We start from the raw sequence: 16,742 nt of genomic DNA, 5'->3' as shown, positions 1-16,742 counted from the left end.
GGATTAGCCGGCCTGCCTCGCAGTATGGAAACCAGCGTGGAACACACTTGGAGCCGTACTAGACGTGGCGTCAAGACCTTCAAAGATCTGATGAAAAAGCAAAAGTTTTGAAATGCGTCATCTTACATGTCTTGATGTCACATCCGGTACGGCTCTGAGTGTGTTCCACGCAGGGTCCTGGACGGCCAATCCATCTTTCCTGCCGGAACATCACCGAACCTGCTGTGACACATCCCAGGGATTCCCTGAGTGACCATGGACTCCTCTCTTTTCCGTGCTCATTTATTTTTATAGTATGAGTATCCATTTGGCTGATGCTTTTGATAAATCCCCATTCTACTTAACTTGCTACACTTAGTTTGGTGCATCTTGCTGCTCCTTCTATAATTTTGCATTGCCTGAGAGCAGTGGAAGTATTTTTCAGAACTGGGAGTTCTACATGCCATGTTTGTCCAATTATTGTCCATTATTTGGACTACATATGCTCTCATTGATCCCCTAACAATATTAACCCAAACCCTATGAGCTTTAATGGCATCCCAGTCTTAGTCCGGAGGGTTCAATACCGAGTCGACCCACCCTTTGCAGCTATAACAGTTTCAACTCTTCTTGGAAGGCTGTCCACAAGGTTTAGGAGTGTGTCTATGGGAATGTTTGACCATTCTTCCAGAAGCACTTTTTTTTTTTTTTTTAATACTTTTTAGTTCATAAGTTTGCATTAACAAAATTGATAATATCCCATTTCATCATTTTCCAAGTCATTAGTTTCCTCATATTGATTAATGCAAACCAAAAAAAATGAAAAAACAATACACAATATATTTCCACCCTGAAAAAAAAAAATTTTCAAAAAGCATAGAGACACCTAAATATACCCTGGCTGCAGCACCCTACTCCCCTGTTTTCCTAATAATATCCATCAATGTCCTCTTCTATCTATGTCCCTCTTATATATTATTCATTTTCACTAAGCGTTAATGGTGAATTCAACCATCTATCCCAGATTCTATAATATTTCTGAGGTGTTCCTCTGTGCTCGTATGTTAACTACTTAAGGACTGCCTCACGCTGATGTACGTCGGCAAAATGGCACGGCTGGGCACAAGCACGTACCTGTATGTTGCTCTTTAAGTGCCCAGCCGTGGTTTGGGAGCGCGCCGCCTGAGCTCCGTGACCGTGGCCGCGGGACCAGCGGACCGGGTTACAGAGCTGAAGAACGAGGAGAGGTCTGTGTAAACAAACCTCTCCCGTGCTTCCTACTCTGGATGTCATCGGTCTATTCCCTTTTATAGGGAAAGATGATCAGTGACGTCACATGCCCCCTACAATAAAAAAAACACATAACGTCATACATAACACCTACACTGCCACCTAGTGGTTAACTCCTTCACTGCCAGTGTCATTTACACAGGAATCAGTGAATTTGTACAACACTGATTGCTGTATAAATGACAATGGTCCCAAAAATGTGTCAAAAATGTCCGATGTGTCTGCCATAATGTCGCAGTCACAATATAAATCGGTAATCACCGCCATTACTAGTAAAAAAAAAAAAAAATATTAATAAAAATGCCATAAAACTATCCCCTATTTTGTAAACGCTATAACTTTTGCGCAAACCAATTAATAATCGCTAATTGCAATTTTTTTTTACCAAAAATATGTAGAAGAATACGTGTCGGCCTAAACTTAGAAAAAAAATGTTTTTTTTATATATTTTTGGGGGATATTTATTATAGCAAAAAGTAAAAAATATTGCATTTTTTTCAAAATTGTCGCTCTATTTTTGCTTATAGCGCAAAAAATAAAAACCGCAGAGGTGATCAAATACCACCAAAAGAAAAATCTATTTGTGGGAACCACATCGCACGACCGTGCAATTGTCAGTTAAAGCGACGCAGTGCCGAATCGCAAAAAGGGGCTTGGTCCTTTGGCTGCAAATTGGTCCGAGGCTTAAGTGGTTAATTTCTCATATGGAAGTATTTGATTTACCGCTTTAAGCCATTGATCCCTTGAGGGGGGTATTTGTTGCATCCACCTAAGCACAATTTGCTTGCCTGCCATGAATAGGGTTTCCTGTGGGCAGGTCTTGGTAGATCCAGACCACTTCTCAACAAACCCTAGCAGGCAAACTTCTAAAGTGAATGGAATCTGGTCTCCCAGCACTTTTGATAATATATCCAAGACATGTCTCCAGTATCTACTAATGCCCGGGCAAGACCGCATTAAATGCACAAAATCAGCCCCTGGTGGATAACACCTCACACAGTCCGCCGATGCCATTCGCCCCATTAAATTTTAATTTACATGGTGTAAGATAGGCTTGATGTATTATATACAACTGTTTTTAATCTGTTATTACTTGCAGGTGAGACTCCCAAATGTGATTTACACACCTCCTTCCATATCTCATCTGTCATAGATGTACAGACCATTTGCCATTTCCTTTTAATCTGTAACGGAGCATCCCGTATCTTAGCCTGCATTAAATATGTATATAGTTTAGATACTAATCCCTTTGGTCCCCGAGTTCTTAATATTCCAATAACCACTTAACCGATTCCGGACCAGCTGCCGCAGTTTTACTGCAGCAGGTTGGCTCCCCTGCTTGAAACCACGTAGCTATACACCGGCTTGCGGGGTCCGGATAGAAGGCGTGCGCGCGCTCCCGCTTCACAGCGGGGGTGTCAATGCTCGTGCCCGACGGTCGCTATGACCACAGGCCACGAGGGAGCGTGAGCAGGAGACACAGAACATTTCCCTGTTCTGTTCTGAGAGGAGTGACAGATTGTGTGTTCCTATTAGCTAGTAGAGATGAGCTCAGGCGTGTTCGCATGGAACACGTGCAGAGCCTGCCAGGAAGTCGGTGCAGTGCTGCGCTAATCACAGGCAGTAAGACATTGCCCCGATGTGCGGCTGCAGAGATCGGGCAATGTCTCACTGCCTGTGATTAGCTCAGCGCTGCGCCGACTTTCTGGCGGGCTCTGCATCCATGCGAACACGCCTGAGCTCATTCCTATTAGCTAGGAACCACAATCCGTCACTTCCTCTAGTTATTCCCCTCCCCCTTCAGTTAGAATTATCTCCTAAGGAACACAGTTAACCCCTTCACCACCCCCTAGTGTTTTTTTTTACAGTAATCAAAAAAAAAATTCTATAAATCTATCCCCTATTTTGTAGACGCTATAACTTTTGCGCAAACCAATCAATATACGCTCATTGCGATTTTTTTTTTACCAAAAACAAGTAGAAGAATACATATGGGCCTAAACTAAGAAAAAAAATTGCTTTTCTAAAAAAAAAAAATAAAAAAAAAAAAAAAATGGGGATATTTATTATAGCAAAAAGTACAAAATAGTGTTTTTTTCAAAATTGTTGCTCTTTTTTTGTTTATAGCGCAAAAAATAAATAAAAAAAATTGCAGAGGTATCAAACACCACCAAAAGAAAGCTCCATTTGTGGGTAAAATAGGACGTCAATTTTGTTCGGGTACAACGTCGCACGACCGCGCAATTGTCAGTTAAAGCGAAGCAGTGCCGAATGCAAAAAATGCTCTGGTCAGGAAGGGGGTAAATTCTTACGGGGCTGAAGTGGTTAAGGACTGAGCCTCTTTCTGAGATTTGTTGTTTACAAGTTAAAAACAGTTTTTTTTGTTGCTAGAAAATTATTTAGAACCCCCAAACATTATACTTTTTTTTTTTTTTCTAACACCCTAGAGAATAAAATGGCGATCGTTGCAATACTTTGTCACACTGTATTTGCGCAGCTGTCTTACATCGCACTTTTTTTTGGAAAAAAATACACTTTTCTGAATTAAAAAATAACACAACGATAAAGTTAGGCCAATTTTACTATTTTTTTTAATTGTGAAAGATAATGTTACGCCGAGTAAATTGATACCCAACATGTCACTCTTGAAAATTGCGCCCACTCGTGGAATGACAATCATTTATTTTACTCTTAAAAATTTACATAGGCAAAGTTTAAAAAATTCTACAGGTTGCATGTTTTGAGTTACAGAGGAGATCTAGAGCTAGAATTATTGCTCTCACTCTACCGATTGCGGTGATACCTCACATGTGTGGTTTGAACACAGTTTCCATATGCGGTCGCTACTCACGTATGTGTTCGCTTCTGCACACGAGCTCGGCGGGGTGGGGATCGTTTAAATATTTTTTATTAATTTTTAATTTTACACTGTTCTTCTAAAAACAAAAATTGTGTCACTTTTATTCCTATTACAAGGAATGTAAACATCCCTTGTAATAAAAAAAAAAAAAAAAAAAAAGCATGACAGGACCTCTTAAATATCAGATCTGGGGTCAAAAAGGTGTAAATCAACAATTATATTATTAAACTTTATCATATTAATAAAACAGTACTATACAAAAGTTAAACCTTCAAATTGGTTCCTTAAACCAAAATGTCAGGTTCGTCATTTTGCCATTTAATAAATACACCTCTCTGTGACTCTAAACCTGTTCATAGACACAGGCAAGCTGATGGAGGAATGCACGCTGCTGGAACATCGCATTCTGACAACAGGACACGCCGCTGTCTGAACACACTAATCAGTGACTTCAGCCAATTGGCTGCAGCCGTTGATAGACAGAAGTTCACCAGCATGTCCCTTGGATTAACTTCTGTTAATCACAGATGGCCACACACTGATCAAATTGTGTCTGGTCCCTGCTGAACTGGACCAATGCTGATCCATCTAAGGCCAGATTCATATACTAAAACTATAACCTTGCATACCAAATGTCTGCAAAGGTGTTCTGTTCTTGCAGCCACCAATCAGATGACATCTTCCAGACTCTAGCCGTCATTCTGAAATGGCAGGTTTTAATTGGCAACTGTAAGAAAGTAATGACAGTTTTCAGTACGGACACTGATCCATGAGACCTTGGTTCTTTAACACTAATCACCTACTGCCATCTCCAATTGATCATTTCCTGCATCTGTTTCTTCCTGATCAATAACAGGTGAAATAGTACTGCATCGCATCTTATCCCAGCCTCATTTTTTGTGACCCACTTCAGTGGTTTACCTATAAACATAGCGGTACCAGGCCAGAATGAAGTTAGTCATCCGGCTTTTCCTCTCGCTTGTAAATGCTGCTGCATTGACTGCCAAATATGCACAAAATACAACTCAAAGCTCTAACCTGAAAAACTCCCACCAAGGCTGCTCTGTCATACATCTTCATGCTGATTTCCAGTAATTCTCTCAAGCACAGCTCACTTTCGGCAAATTGCCTATTCACCATCGAGTTGCCTCTTCACACTATCACCTTCAACACCCCTCATGTGCCTCTTCTCTAGAGTTACCTCTCTTGCCATTTGGCACTCTCAACCTTTCAAATGCACTTAAAATTCACTTCTTCTGACAAGCGTATTACCTGGCCTACCTGCTTCACTATTTCACTAGACACATTCAGTTGTTTTATATTTCATAGTTTATTCATTTACGTAAAGACGAACTCCATAACAATGTTTCTTCTTCCATGCAGTGCATGGGTTAACTTCTTATTTTGTCTAGGGGCGCACCGAAAGGCTATACTTATCCGATTCTTTGATCCTCCATAAAACAGCACTCCCCCATGTCCAGCAGTGGACTGTTCCTGCTGTCCTCACATCCAGAGCCGATCTATGGTCATGATTACATCAGGAACAGTCCATTCACAAGTAGTGGTGGCTGGTGCTCAAAATATGGGGGGTGGGGGGGGTTGCAAACAATCTGAAAAAAAAAAACATCAATTGCAGCCACTATGCCCATCAAAAGCAGCCAATGTGCCCATCACATGCAGCCAATGTGGCCATCAAATGCAGCCAGTGTACCCATAAATTGCTGCCACTGTGCCCCATCAATTGCTGCCAGTGTACCCATCAACTGCTGCCAGTGTGCCCATCAACTGCTGCCAGTGTGCCCAATCAAATGCTGCCAGTGTTGATCGCCCGGGAGTTGGGACTTACCTGTCTCACGGTGGCGTCCTCCATGTTCACGCTCCTCGATGTCTCCGGTCAGTGTTAAGCAAGCAATTTATTTGTTTTCCTAACACAACACTGAATAAACAGTGAACGCACAGCATTGCGCCCGCTGTTTACCATTTTTGAAGCCTATTAGAGCCTATGGCTCTAATCAGGTGCTTCCAAAAAAAACCCACAGCTGTAATTCAGGTGCCCGGCACCCGACAAGGGGCCAGACAGTTGGATAGGGGCGGCAACGTCGACCTTAGATAGATTCATGCAATGCATGAATCTATCTATGGTGACTGGTGAGAGAGAGGTGAAAGGAGAGAGGGGGCGGAGCTCCTGCACCCTTTATGGATGCACCGCCACTGTTCACAAAACTGCTAGCATGCCTCAAACAGGTACAGCATGGATCAGTCTTGCATTAGGAGGATCACAGGATTAGGCAATTATGTCTCTATTCTGCAATCCCCCTCGACAAAACCAAGCAGTTAGCCCATGCAGTGTGGGCACAGCCCCATTGCATGTGAAAATATTTATATTTTTATAAATAAAAACTTCTTTAAATATTGCCTCTAACTCTTATTTCTTTAGACTGTGAGCTTCAAATATTGGATCTCTACTTCTAAAATGTGATTTGCTGTGTAACCGTATGTACTTTTTAAAAACACTTTATGTACCATATGTGTTTACCATTGTTTGTAACATCCAACGTTGTATGGATAGATTATTGCACTAGATAAATATATACCGATCAGCCATAACATGACCATCCACCATAACCCATTGAGGCATGGACTCCACTAGACCTCCGAAGGTATGCCGTGGTACCTGGCACCAAGCCGTCAGTAGCAGAGCCTTCGAGTGCTGCAAGTTGTGACGTGGGGCCTCAGGCTTGTTTTTCCATCATATCCCATTTGGATTGAGACCTGAAGAATTTAGAAGTCAACACCTCAAGCTTATTGTTGTGTTCCACAAACAATTCTTGAATGTCAAGACTAGGTCACCTGCTTCTATTGCTCAGTCAGGGCCGGTGCTACCACTAGGCAGAGTAGGCAGCCACATAGGGTGCAGTACCACCTAGGGCGATGCCACAGCCTCTGTCCCGGTGACGCTCCAGGCCTGTGTGGGCTCGGTGCTGGGCTGGTGGTCCCAGGGAACACATCTGGTGCGTACCAACAATCCTCCGACATGTCTTGCTGCGTGTCCTGCTGTCACATCTCCTCACACAGTAATATCTCACAGTGCCGCTCTGGGACTCCTTTACTCCAGCCTGTCCCTCTGGTGCAGTGCTGTGTTTCTGTATAACTCTGAGTGCAGCAGAGGGGTGGGTTTCACTGAAGATGGAAGCATTGGAGGGGTGCAGCGTGGAGGACACCATGGACCAGCTGGATGGCGGTGCTGTTGGGGACTCCTAAGCTATACTACCCGCCCCCGCTGCTGAAGAGAGCCCTGATGTTATGGTCAATCAAGTCATGAAGAACAGAGGTAAGGAGGAGGATGGATCCTCCCCGATCTACATCGATCTGTGTGTGTGGGGGATGGGGGGGATGAGTAGTGCAGGAAGTAGGAGTCACTGTATGTGTCAGGTAGGTGGGTCAGTGTATGTGTCAGGTAGGTCAGTGTATGTGTCAGCTGGGTCAGTGTATGTGTCAGGTAGGTCAGAGTAGTGGTCAGGTAGGTCAGTGTAGGGGTCAGGTAGGTCAGTGTAGGGGTCAGGTAGGTCAGTGTAGGGGTCAGGTAGGTCAGTGTAATGGTCAGTTAGGTCACATGTGTTACAAGGGCAGGGCAAAGTGGGTGGAGTCAGGGGTGGGGCCAAATGTGTTGGCTAAATTACATTTTGCCTAGGATGTCAAAAATCCTTGCACCAGGCCTGTGCTCTGTGTTCTAGTTATGATGCTTATGTGCCCATTGTAGGTGCTTTTGGCTGTGGACACTAGTCAGCATTTTTCCCCTACATACAGCAAACTGCAATGCACTGTGTGTTCTGACACCTTTCTATCAGAACCAATATGAACTTTTTCAGCAATTTGAGCTAAAGTAGCTCTTCTTTTGGATAGGAAATAAATGGACCAGCCTTTGCTCCCCACTTTTATCAATGAGCCTTGACTGCCCATAACGCTGTCACACATTCACTGGTTTTCCTTCCGTGGACCATTTTTGGTAGGTCCCAACTACTGCAGATTGTGAATATCCTACCAGAGCTGCAGTTCTGAAGTTGCCCTGACCCAGTTGTATACCCATTACAATTTGGCCCTTGTCAAAGTCACTCAAATCCTTATACTTGCCCATTTCTTCTGTTTTCACCACACCTACTTCAGGGACAACATGTGCACTTGCTACCTAATCTATCCCACCCACTTTAAGCCATTGTAACAAGATAATCAATATTATTCACTAGTACAATTTTTACTAGCAATTCCGAGTACCGCCACGTTTGGTCACGTACTCACGGGTACAGAGTACCGATACCTTTGCAGTGCCATTTGAGCCCATACATAGTGAATGGGCTCAAATCGCACTGCAAATAATTGCATGTGATTTGAACAGGAATGAGGTGCGATTCCTGTCTGAATCACATGCAGTTTCTCATACCTCTCCTTTGTAAACTCAGGCTGAAATCAATATGACAAGCCTGGGTTCACACAGGAGTGGTGGGGGGAACCGCATGTTATTCAGACAGGAATCACATCACATTCCTGTTTAAATCGTATACAATTCTTTGCAGTGTGATTTGAGCCCATTTATTTTGTATAGGCTCAAATCACAGCGTAAAGGTATCAGCTTCGGGTATCGGAGCATTTGCATGAGTACTCATGCAAATGCTTAGTATTGAAACCGGTACAGGTACAACCCTATCATTTACTTTACCTGTTAGTGGTCATAATGTTTTAACTGATCTGTGTAAATCGAGAATAGTAATGCCTCATAAGTAATAAATCATAAAATATTCCACACTGATATATGTAAGACATTTTAAAAGTTGAGAGCATCACTGCTAGATCAACACATGACTATTCAATTTTCAAGGGAATTTGCCCCACAGCTTAGTGAATGTGGTGGAATTTCACTTTACAAAGAATACCCAATCATGGGCAAGAAAAAAATCTGAAATTTTATTTGCACATGGTTGGGTGTTGGCAGAATATTCTATCATTGGCGCAGGAGTATTGTATATTTTGGATCCTAAAAAATAAAAAGCAATACTGTGCTTGTGCAATAACTGAAAATCAATTGAATGAAATATAATAAAATAAAGCAGCAACAATGAAATGTGAGATATAACACGACAAAATAAAAAAAAGAAGAAAAGGTTGTGCCAATTATGTATTAAGAAGTGAACATTGTCCAACAAGTGATCTGAATGATCCAATCCGATCAACGATGAGTGATGCGATTCATAACAAGTGGTATCTAGTGATATCCTCAACCAAGTGACGTCACCAACATTTAGTCAAGATGTACTCTTACCCACATGGTGGACCTTCTAATTATGGAAGGCCAAACTCGCTTAGGATATATCTGTTGACATGGCGTCCAAAAGGGTATAATGAACCATCATTACAGCCCAGCAGTACCCAAAATATAAACAAGGGGACCTCAATGGTGTAAGCCTTTGTACACACGGTCGGACATTCTGCCAACCAAATCCGTTGGATTTTGTCCGACGGATTTTGTCCGACGGATTGTGTCTGAAACTGTTGCACACACACGGTCGGACCAAGTTGTCGAAAAATCCGATCGTTCAGAACGTGATGACGTTATTTCGTTACGACGGGACTACGTTCACGCTAGTAGCCAATAGCTTTGGTGTAGGAATTTGATCTGAGCATGCGTGGTACTTTGTCTGATCAAAATTCTCTACACACGATTGGAGTATGTCCGATCGGACCAGTTTGTCGGAAAATATTTCCAACAAGTTGGAAAATTGGGTCCGACGAATATTCTGACGGAAACAGTCCGATGCATACCACACACAGTCGGATTATCCGACAAAACGGTCCGATAGGACACATTGCGTCGGATTCTCCAACCGTGTGTACAAGGGTAAAACCTTTGTGGAGTGGTGTGCAGAGAGTATTGGAATATTCATCAATGTTGAAGCTTCAAGACCTCAAAGGGATTCAATCCTAGTGTGGAAGGAACAGCTGGAAAGATGTGGACTGCCTGCATTATACCCTTTTGGATGCCATATCAACAGATATATCCTAAGTGTGTTTGACCTTCCATAATTAGAGGGTCCACCATGTGCGTAAGAGTACATCTTGACTAAACGTTGGTGACGTCACTTGGTGGAGGATATCACTGGCTGGATACCACTTGTTATGAACTGCATCACTCATTGTCGATTGGATATAATATTCTGGATCCTACGTGTTTGATGTTCAGAGTAGCCAAAATACTGTATATACAGTAGGTAGCTCCTGGGAAGACGAGGGGGTTGCTTACATCAAACCACACACATGCAAGATTCAAGTGGACCAATACTATCTGGTCAGTTAGTGCTCAGATCCCACCCAGCTCCCCTTATGATAGTAATGGAGTCCAGACAAGCTGGGAAACATTATCTGTGAATTCCTACCTGTTACAAGGAAACTGCATCGTCCTGATCCAGCCTCATTGATTATACTACAGTTGTATGTGCCGTAATGCTCCTTGGCGTGAATAGTGACGGTCAGCTCTGTGTAATCTTGAGAGTCAAACTGTCCCTTATCTAGCAGCTTGTTCCCCAGTCTCCATTCATACATGAGAACTTTGTTTGGATAAGCCCGAAGGACTCTGCAGCTCATGGTGACACTGGCCCCAAGGCCTTTCCTTATTTCCTGAAAGGTGGGCTCTACAGCAGGTGGGTCTGGAAAATAAAACAAAAGACGTTAGAAGATCTGTCTGTGGTATCATACATTTCCAAAGAAATTATGAGTTATATGAAACGTTAAGATATTCTTGTGATCCCAGCTATTTAAACCATTCTGCAGGAGAAGTATCTGTTCTAGGCTGACTGCTGACCAATAACCCATAAGCATAGAAGCGGAAATTCAGCAGTGACCTCTCTTGGACTTGACAAAAGTCTTTTTCTTTTTTTTTTAATCTGTGGATCAATACGTAATGATAATGTAGCAGCAACCAAATAATGTTGTAGCATGGCATTACAAACAAAGCACAGAACATATAGCAACCAGTCACAATCCATCCTGTTACTGACTAAGTAATGTGAACTCTGATGGGTTTAGCACTTTGCTTCTTGCACTGTTTATTGATCCAAGGCATTACATTTTTCATATTTACATAGCATTAGTTAGCATTAGTTTCTACCTATAAATACACCATGAAAAAACGGTTCCACTTCATCTCTCTTAAACAGCGCCATATAGAGTACTTAAGGCATTCACATTACTCCCTGCTCCCGTGGTTCTCACAATTTAAAATCATTACACTACATTACGAGACACACACCTACACATTCTAGGTCTCATGTATAAAAATGGTTCTAGGGAAAAAATGTTCTGGCTGGCCATAGCAACCAGTTAGTTACCAGATGTCATCTGTACAACCAAAGCCTAAAATTGAATTATAGAATCTAACTTTTTATACACTTTTGTGAACGTCTCGAATTTTTAGTAAGAGGGCCGTCTAAAGCAAACCTAGAATAAAGCCAGCCATTCATGCATCTAAATTTGGCTGGTTCAGCAGGAACCGGACAAATTTAGATCCAGGAATGGCTATTTCTGTTGATTAAAAGTGGATCTATTGATTATCGTCTCATGAACTGGCTTGTTGAAAATGTTTATTTTATATTTTTTATTTTATTCTTTATTTAGGTATGGTTACAAGCTTATCAAACAAATACAAAAAATACATTTCCAAGCTAAAATTCATCAACCAGACAACGACCAACCAAATCTACCTGTCTAACAGTATGCGTTAAGAACAGGGGTTTAGTCTGCACACCCCCTGTTCTTGACGTATACTGTTATGCCGTGTACATATGATCAGACATTCTCACAACAAAATCCATGGGATTGATTGATTTTGATGGATGTTGGCTCAAACTTGTCTTGCATACACAATGTGGTCACACAATGTTATCGGAAATTTTGAACGTCAAGAATGCGGTTACGTACAAGACGTAGGACGAGCCAAGAAAATTGAAGTTCAATAGCCAGTGCGGCTCTTCTGCTTGATTCCAAGCATGCGTAGAACTTTGTGCGTTGGAATTGTGTACACACGATGGGAATTTCCGACAACAGATTTTGTTGTCGGAAAATGTGATTTCCAGATCTCAGATTTTGTGTCTCGGAAATGCCGATGGAGCCTACACATGGTTGGAATTTCCATCAAAAAGCTGCCATCGAACTTTTTTCCATTGGAAAATCTGACCATGTGTACATAGCATAAGACAGGTCAATTTGGTTGGTCGCTGGCTTTTTGGTAAATTTCAGCTTGGAAATCTCTTATTTGACATACGTCGCCCTTTCAGTGCTCCTTGCAACAAAGACCAAGTTTAGGTGGGGGCAGTGGCCACTTGTTTGTATTTTTATTAAATTGATCAGGCAATGCACTGACATCTTTGCTGCCATAGTGCTATGTGCTGGGTGTTCAGTGTGCCCCTGTACTTTAGGAGGGATGGGCTCCTTCCAGACTCACCTGCCTTCTACCTATCAATTAAAATGCATGTGCTTCCATTGTGGAGACTCTCAAAAGTTCAAATCCGGGACTACAGAAAAGGGGGTGCCTTGATGGGGCCTGTAGCTTACGCATGTAAGGTCATTTTGGTTGGACGCTGGCTGGTTGGTAAGTTGAGCTTGGAAATCTCTTTATATTTGCTTGACCAGTGTAGACCAGTTATAGATGGGGCCACTTGTTTGTACTATGGTTACAAGTTTGTATAATATCACCAACTAACCATAGAAATTTGAACAAACTGTAAAAGGTTTGTTACAGAAAAGACATGTGGCACAGAACAAGGTATAGTGAGAAAACAATAAGACTTTCTCAGCTGTAAAGAGCCATGAAAGCATGAAATACGGGAAATGGGACGATTAATTCAAACCTGTGCAATCTGCTTTCTGTTACTCTTTTTCACCATTTAAGGGAAGGGGAGTTTATGAGGTCCAGAAAAGTAAGGGGGTTCAGTGAGGATTTTGGCATTTTGGACAATTTCATGCTTCCAACTTTGTGGGAACAGTTTGGGGACGGCCCCTTCCTGTTCCAACATGACTGCTCACCAGTGCACAAAGCAAGGTCCATAAAGACATGGATGAGCGAGTTTGAGGTGGATATGAAAAGTCCACGCTAAAATAAAATGCTAAACATGTTGAAATAAACTTCACAGCTGCTGCCAAGAATATTTTTATTAATATCTTTATCTGCTGCAATGAATATTTTTGATACACTGTAATGGATCTGTGTGACACAGCGCTTAGTGCTATAAATATACAGCATCTAATGCGAAAATATCAAAAATCCATACTAAAAATAAAAGTGCGTTTGGTGCTAAATCAATGACTAACTGCTATAAAAATAACAAAAAAAAACAAATGGCAATGTAAACCTATCACACAGCTCTTTGCTCTATAAATATTACCAATGTACAGATGGCAATTAATAATAATAAATATCACTAAGAATAGTGCCAATAGAATAAAACGATGTGTAGGCACATTGCATATAACAGACAAGTATGTGCCATCCAGACATGCAAGACACTTTGTTTCTCCTCCTCACAGTGCGAAAGTTCACATAAGGTGAAAAAAGCTTTAAAGTATCACTAAAGGCAAAACTTTTTTTTTTTTGTTTTGGATAGAGTTGAGATGGATTAGAACACCTGTAAGTTTTTATTGCTGTCTGTGTCCCCGTTAGGAGATTCCCCCTCTCTATTTGTCCTGTTTACTGTTATCACTGAAAGCTAAAGTAAAAGAAAATACCAGATTTAGGATTAAAATCAGAACAGGAATAGAAGGAAATATTCCAATGGGGACACTGGCACTGCCCTTACTTCAGAGTGATTTCCTCTAATTTCCTGTGTTGGCTCTGTCACAGGAAGTGAAGGGAAATCTCCCCTCTCCGACAAGCACCCTATCCAAAATGGAAAAAAATAAAATAAAGGTTTGCCTTTAGTGACACTTTAAAGGGAAAGTTCTGCTGCCTGTGTCAATGGCCGCAGCAGAAGGACTCGGGAGCATGCCCGTATGAGTGCCCCCATGGAGTGCGGCTCTCCATGGGGGCACTCTATATGGAGGAGGAGCCAGGAGCGCCGCCGGGGGGCCCCAGGAAAAGGAGAATCAGGGCCGCTCTGTGCAAAACCCTTGCACAGAGCAGGTAAGTATGAAGTTTCTTATTAAAAAAAAACAAACTTTAAAGGAGAGGTATAGCCAAAGCTTTTTTTTTTTTGGCCATACTTCTCTTGTGGGTTACAGAAGTGCACTTATTTCTGTTCTGTTGTGACTCAGAGTCAGTTTATGGCAGGCTATTGCCCACTATCCTTTGACATGGCAGAGCCTCTACAGATTATGGAATGATACCAACAATATTGTCGGGATTCACCCCACTGCCTGATTGACAGCTGGCTCTGACTTTCAGCTGATGGTTGAGAATCAGAGTCAGCTGTGCCTGACCCCTCCTCAGCCTGGAACTCCAGTTAGGGCTGGATGAGTAGAAAGGAGAACAGTGGCTGCCAATGACCACTCTCTGCTCAGAGCAGACTGAGACCTGGGCAATCATGTGATCACTTAGTTCTCGGTCTTAGAGCCATTGTTGGACAGCTGCAGCATAGAGCGTAAGTATTAGGGTTTTTTTTTAATGAACTCCATACTTATTTAAGTATAGGTTTGCCATGGATCACAGGAGAAAAAGAGAAGCACCACAATACTACCACAAACAATGGGAGAATGTACCAACTTAATAAATATGCACTAAGAGGAATAAATATAGAATTAATAAAGATACACTTGGAGTAAATTTAATCCAGGATCACAGTTACTGTATGCCACTGTAACAGATTGGAGTTTTGTAGCTCAGGGGTAGTGGCAAAACAATGAGTTTACTCCACGCCAGAATTCGTTTTCGGGGCTTTCCTGCCCACTTTTATTAAAAAGAAAGTAAAGTTCACACAGGTATGTCTTCCCACATAGGAGGTTCTCACCATCAATACAAACAAAACAGGACATTAAGCCTCCTGGCTCTCTTGGCAGTTTTACTGCTCCAATTAGTACCTCTTGCTACTCCTGACCATCAAACACATCCCAGTTTTCATGCACTAATTCTGTACCTCAGCTCTGCTTCTTTCCTTCTTCCCAGCTGCTTTGTCCCTCACAAACTCTCCCTCAGGCTCAGGCCTTGGTCTGTCCTGTCTTGGACAGTAGAGTGCATACGAGCACCTCTCACTTCTCTCTTCACTCATTTGACTCAATCTGGTGCAAAACGAAACAAATTAAACAGTGGCAAAGACCCGACCTGCCACAGTCATCAATCTAGACCCTTGGCTGTCCTTACCAAAATTTGATAGGGCTTGGTAATATCTTAAAGTGAAACTTGTCTCAGGCCTAATTTAGAGAGGGGACAAAAAAAAGATTTTTGGAGGCAGAGACTATATTACTGCAAGGTCCAGGTCACAGGCTGCACAAGTAAAATGTGCTGAAAACAAGAGAACTCTTGTATGTTGGCCAAAACTCACCAGCAGAGTGAATAAAGAAGTTGGATGCATAACCCATCTCTTTAATTATTTTGAATATTAGAATTAAAATCTTATGGCAAACTGACGCTACAAGTTCTGTGTCACCTTCCTCAGGGCTGATTTATGTGGATAAACAGAGAGCTACAGGAGAAGATAACATTTGTTTTGGCAGAGGTTCAGCAGGAACAATGTAATGTCTCCATAATATCTGAGCCACTCCGCTCTTCTAACAAGCACTCACAATCACTGTGTTCCTGGACTGGTCCTTCTTCTAATTCACTATGGCAATGAGTCCTGTCCCTCTAACTAGACTGGAACACTTCTGATGCCACATTTTTTGCATGCTTGATGTAGCAACTGTTAGCTTTATGGGTATATGGTGGTTAATGTACTCAAAATCCTGTTTCTATTTAAATTCACTTTAAATGGAATCTGTAATTAAAGTACAACTAAAGCCAAAACTATTTTTTTTTCATTTTGGAATTGGATGAGAATGGTTAAATCCCTTGTCGTTTTTGTTTTTTGTTTGTTTCTTTTTCTTTTTTGCCAACTGTGTCCCATGCAGAATATTTCTAATTACTTTCTGCCATTGTAGACACAATGCTAAGTGGGATCTATCATAACAGGCATCATTGTTTGCTTGCCTTTAAAGTGGTTGTAAACCCTTACAAACCACTTTGACCTACAGGTAAGCCTAGATTAAGGCTTACCTGTAGGTCCAAGAAATATCTCCTAAACCTATATGGTTTAGGAGATATTTGCCCGAAAATGGGCACCGCTGTCTAAGGCGCATGCGCCGTAGACAGCGGTGCGCAGGCGCACTAAACGCGGCAAGTCCAAGAATGGAGCTGCCTAATTTGTCGACTCCCATGCGCATGCGCGGGAGTGACGTCATCGCGGCTTCGCCGAATGACAGCGGCGGAGCTGCGAGACGCGACTCCCGTGCGGAGCTGCGAGACGCCACCAGCAAGATGGATGCGGCGGACTACAGGGGACAGCGGCGACTTCGCTGGCTCCTGTGTCAGGTAAGTGACACATAATGAGCTACTATGCGATGCATAGTAGTCCATTATGGTTTACCTTTGCAGGGAAAAAAA

At 42.2% G+C, this 16,742-nt stretch overlaps 1 protein-coding gene across 2 annotated transcripts in view; it reads right to left on the bottom strand.

Moving 5' to 3' along the window:
• The window catches only part of MDGA2 (MAM domain containing glycosylphosphatidylinositol anchor 2), a 1,078,966-nt gene that overhangs the window by 151,625 nt on the left and 910,599 nt on the right, over positions 1 to 16,742 (bottom strand). For both annotated transcript variants that reach the window (XM_077463546.1, XM_077463547.1), the window contains exon 9: positions 10,555 to 10,824. In XM_077463546.1, the coding sequence (XP_077319672.1) occupies positions 10,555 to 10,824 (270 nt within the window). The remainder of the gene's footprint in view (positions 1 to 10,554; positions 10,825 to 16,742) is intronic.

Source organism: Lithobates pipiens, unplaced genomic scaffold (genome assembly GCF_037356315.1).
Source record: "Lithobates pipiens isolate NorthernLeopardFrog02 unplaced genomic scaffold, aLitPip1_a1.2 Scaffold_30, whole genome shotgun sequence".
Lineage (NCBI taxonomy): Eukaryota > Metazoa > Chordata > Amphibia > Anura > Ranidae > Lithobates > Lithobates pipiens.
Note: the sequence above shows the minus strand (reverse complement) of the source record. Positions and strands in the feature narration are given on the sequence as shown.